A 3,648-nucleotide genomic window follows, 5' to 3' on the forward strand; every position below is an offset into this window, starting at 1 on the left:
GAAGGGAGGGAAGGAAGGAGGAAGGAAAGAAAACAGAAAGAAAGACAGACAGGGATCCAAGATATCTCCAAAGGACTCATGATGGAAAATGCTATCCACATTCAGAAAAAGAACTATGGAGTCTGAATGCAGATCAAAGCATATTATTTGCTCTCTCTTTTTTTTCTTTTTTCTTTTGTTTGTTTCTTCTTTCTCATGGTTTCTCCCATTGGTTCTAATTCTTCTTTACAACACAACTAATGTAAAAATAGGTTCAATATGAATGTATATGTAGAGCCTATATTAAATTGCACACTGTCTTTGGGTAGGGGGAGGGGAGAGATAGGGAGAAAATTTGGAACTCAAAATCTTGTGGAAGTGAATGTTGAAAACTAAAAATAAATAAACTTAAGAGAAAAAAGACAGAAAGAAAGAAGAAAGAAAGAAAAGGAAAGAAGGAAAGGAAGAAAGAAAAAAGAAAGAAAGAAAAGAAATTATATAAGCCAAGTCATTTTATTATGAATACATATCCTAATCCAGATACACATTGTGCAAATCTCATCTTTGACACTTTCTTGCTATGTGATATTGGGTAAGTCATTTAACCTCTATGTATTTTAAACAACTCACTCTAATTTATCTGCTAAGTAAAGGATCATAGATTTTGTGTTGGAAAGGACCAGAGAGGTCATCTAACTCAAGCTCCTCATTTTACAGATGAGGTAGCCAATGCCACAATAAGGTCAAATAGTTTTCAGGATTAGGCAGTAATAAGTGGCAGAGTGTGGGTCTGAACCCAGGTCCTCTGACTCCAAAACCACCATTCATAGATGGATTGCAATTTGCATCAGGAATCTCTACAAATTTCCTAGTACAGACTTTCAAGGGTATTGGGAAAAGAAAGAAAAGGAATCTTATACTGCATATGATTATTTGTTAACCCCAATTTTGAGAGTGGTAATGACAATAATAATAATAACTGGTGTTTATCTACCACTTTTTAAAATACGATCTCCCATAATTTAATTACATCATCTATAAGATTTACATATATTATCTCATTTTATCCTCACCACAGCCCTGTGAGAGAGGCACTACAGGTGCCTCTAAGGGAAAAAACTAGAAAATAGTAGAAGAAAATAAAAGAAAAAGTAATATGGTGGAAAATTGAAAAAACTCTTGGATAGGGAATCAGAAGATGTGAGTTCTAACTATAGCTATAGTTTCGAATCTTAGTGACCACAAGCAAATCATTTTACCTCAATGGGTCTCAAGTTCCTCTTCTGTCAAATGGACCTGTTGGACGAAATGAGATCTAATGACCCTTCCAGTTCTGCCACCTTGATTCTATGAGGTAGAAAGAAGCAGGGTCCCTAGATGCTTTGGGATCTCTCTGTCTAAATCCCTGGAAGAAGTCCATCTAGAGAGCTCCCTCCGTGCAGTCTGAACATCTGTGAGGGGGTCTGAAGGATAGGGACCCCTCTGGCCTATTCCAGCCACCCTGCTTTAAATCTTAGAATTTGTCCCTACTCTCTCCAATGCCAATGACTCCACCCTAAGGCCTTCCATTGCTCAGTTTATGTGTTCTGCCTATGGACTCTTGCCCTAACCTTCATCTTTATATCACCCAGGAGGTGGACAAAGCCCGACAGCTGGAGATGAGGCTGCATACATTCAGCATGTTTGGGATGCCCCGCCTGCCCCCTGAGGATCGGAGATACTGGGAGATTGGGGAGGGGGGAGACAGTGGCTTGACAATCGAGAAGTCCTGGAAAGAACTGGTACCTGGACATATGGTATGGATGAGGCTGGGAACACAAAACACCTACATACTTATAGCCTTAAGACATATGCACATATGTACGTGCATACACAATCACAGATATGCACATTCATTCCTGAACACAGACCTGCATAAGTACTGGTGCTTGCACTCGTGGGCGCGCGCACACACACACACACACACACACACACACACACACATACACACACACACACACACTTCTAAGAAAACGTGACCCAAAGAAGCAGGATCCTGGCTGGGAGATTCTGTCTGTCCTTCCCTCCTTCCCCGTCGCACCCCAACCCCACTTCTATGTCCTTCACCCTCCTACTAAGCCAGCTCCTTGACCCCATCCATCCCCAGGAGATGAGCCGGGAGCTGTGTCACCAACAGGAGGCACTATGGGAGCTAGTGACCACTGAGCTGTGCTATATTCAAAAGCTGAAGATCATGACTGACGTAAGCTTTCCCAGGGCCCTTCCCCACCCATGGGTTTTCTCCAACTCACCAACTTTGACTAGCATCCTCTACCTTTCCTCAGTCTCCTCCCCTCCCCGCAGCGGTAAGGTCCCAGAAGGGAGGAAGATAAGTAAAGATGAGAATTGCAGAGAATATCTATGTTGGGTTTATATCCCTTGACCTCAGACTGATAAGACAAGGGGTGAGAGGATCACAGTTACTTGATGCAAGGTAACTGGAAATGTGGAGATTCATGCTTCAGAAGTCTGTGTCTCCTAGTCTCCATCTTTCTTCGCCTAGCTCCTGGCCGCTGGTCTACTGAATCTACAAAGAGTGGGGCTTCTGACAGAAGTGAGTATGGCACTTGGATGCAGAGCTGGGTTGGCTTGGCGGGTACAAGGTCTGGTCATGGCCTGGCACGGCCCTAAACACTGAATTCCAGTAGTGAAAATGGTTTCTCCCCTAACCATCAGTCATAGAAGGGACACATTGAGCTCCTCACCTAACCCCCTTTTCCCAGAGTTCTTCCCTCCTTGACTTTCTTAGTCCCTTCTGTCCTCCACCTCCCCGGGTGCAGAGAACCCTCAGTCTCTATCTGCAGCCAAAACTTCTTTTAGCTCCTTTCTTAACCATGCCAACCCTAGGTGATGAAAACATGAGGAAAAAAAAAAAAAACCAGAGCTACTGTCTGGTTCTCATTCTACTTGTCGCCTGTTTTCCTTAGGACCTGATGCTGAAAACAGAGGCCCTGATACATCTCCATACCTTTTTTCAAGGTTCTAGTTGAGTCCTTGTTTGGAAATGTACCAAACCTGATCCGCGCCCATCAGAGTTTCTGGGAGGAAGTGCTAGGGCCTACCCTAGAGAAGACCCGCGTCTCAGGCCAGCCTCTGGACCCTCTCATCCTACAAGATGGCTTCCTGACAGTGAGTGATGGGTGGGAAGGGGGGGGAGGGGGTACTTTCAGATCAGGCAGCTGCTTGAGGACTTCAGATGGTAGCTGGCATGTTGACCCTTCATGTTAGTTTTCCATCTTGAGCCATGAGTCAGATCATCAGGTGGTGAGAGACCATATGATTTAAATTATGCTACGGTTTGAAGGGGTACAAGGGGCAGGATTTCATCTCAAACTGTCAACCCCCACTTTTGTTCCATCATTCTAACTTCATTTCTTCAGGTCTTATAGGTTTGGGGGTCTTTAGGTGCCTCATAGTAAAATGATGATACTCCTAAAAGGGATCATACCTTAAACCCTTATCAAGAAAACCCTTTAATGGCAAACTTGAATGGACTGATGCTGAGTGAAGTGAGCAAAACCAGGAGAACATTGTACACAGTAATATCCACATTGTCCAATGACTAACTGTGATAGACTTAGCTTTTCTCAGCAATGCAAGGATCTAAAACATCTCCAAAAGTCTCATGAT

General features: G+C 43.5%; 1 protein-coding gene across 3 annotated transcripts in view; it reads left to right on the top strand.

Moving 5' to 3' along the window:
• The window catches only part of PLEKHG6 (pleckstrin homology and RhoGEF domain containing G6), a 17,598-nt gene that overhangs the window by 4,387 nt on the left and 9,563 nt on the right, over window positions 1–3,648 (top strand). For all 3 annotated transcript variants that reach the window (XM_027838766.1, XM_027838767.1, XM_027838768.1), the window contains exons 4-7: window positions 1,611–1,775; window positions 2,126–2,221; window positions 2,522–2,572; window positions 2,998–3,147. In XM_027838766.1, the coding sequence (XP_027694567.1) occupies window positions 1,611–1,775; window positions 2,126–2,221; window positions 2,522–2,572; window positions 2,998–3,147 (462 nt within the window). The remainder of the gene's footprint in view (window positions 1–1,610; window positions 1,776–2,125; window positions 2,222–2,521; window positions 2,573–2,997; window positions 3,148–3,648) is intronic.

Source organism: Vombatus ursinus, unplaced genomic scaffold (assembly GCF_900497805.2).
Source record: "Vombatus ursinus unplaced genomic scaffold, bare-nosed wombat genome assembly UNPS02014830.1, whole genome shotgun sequence".
NCBI lineage: Eukaryota > Metazoa > Chordata > Mammalia > Diprotodontia > Vombatidae > Vombatus > Vombatus ursinus.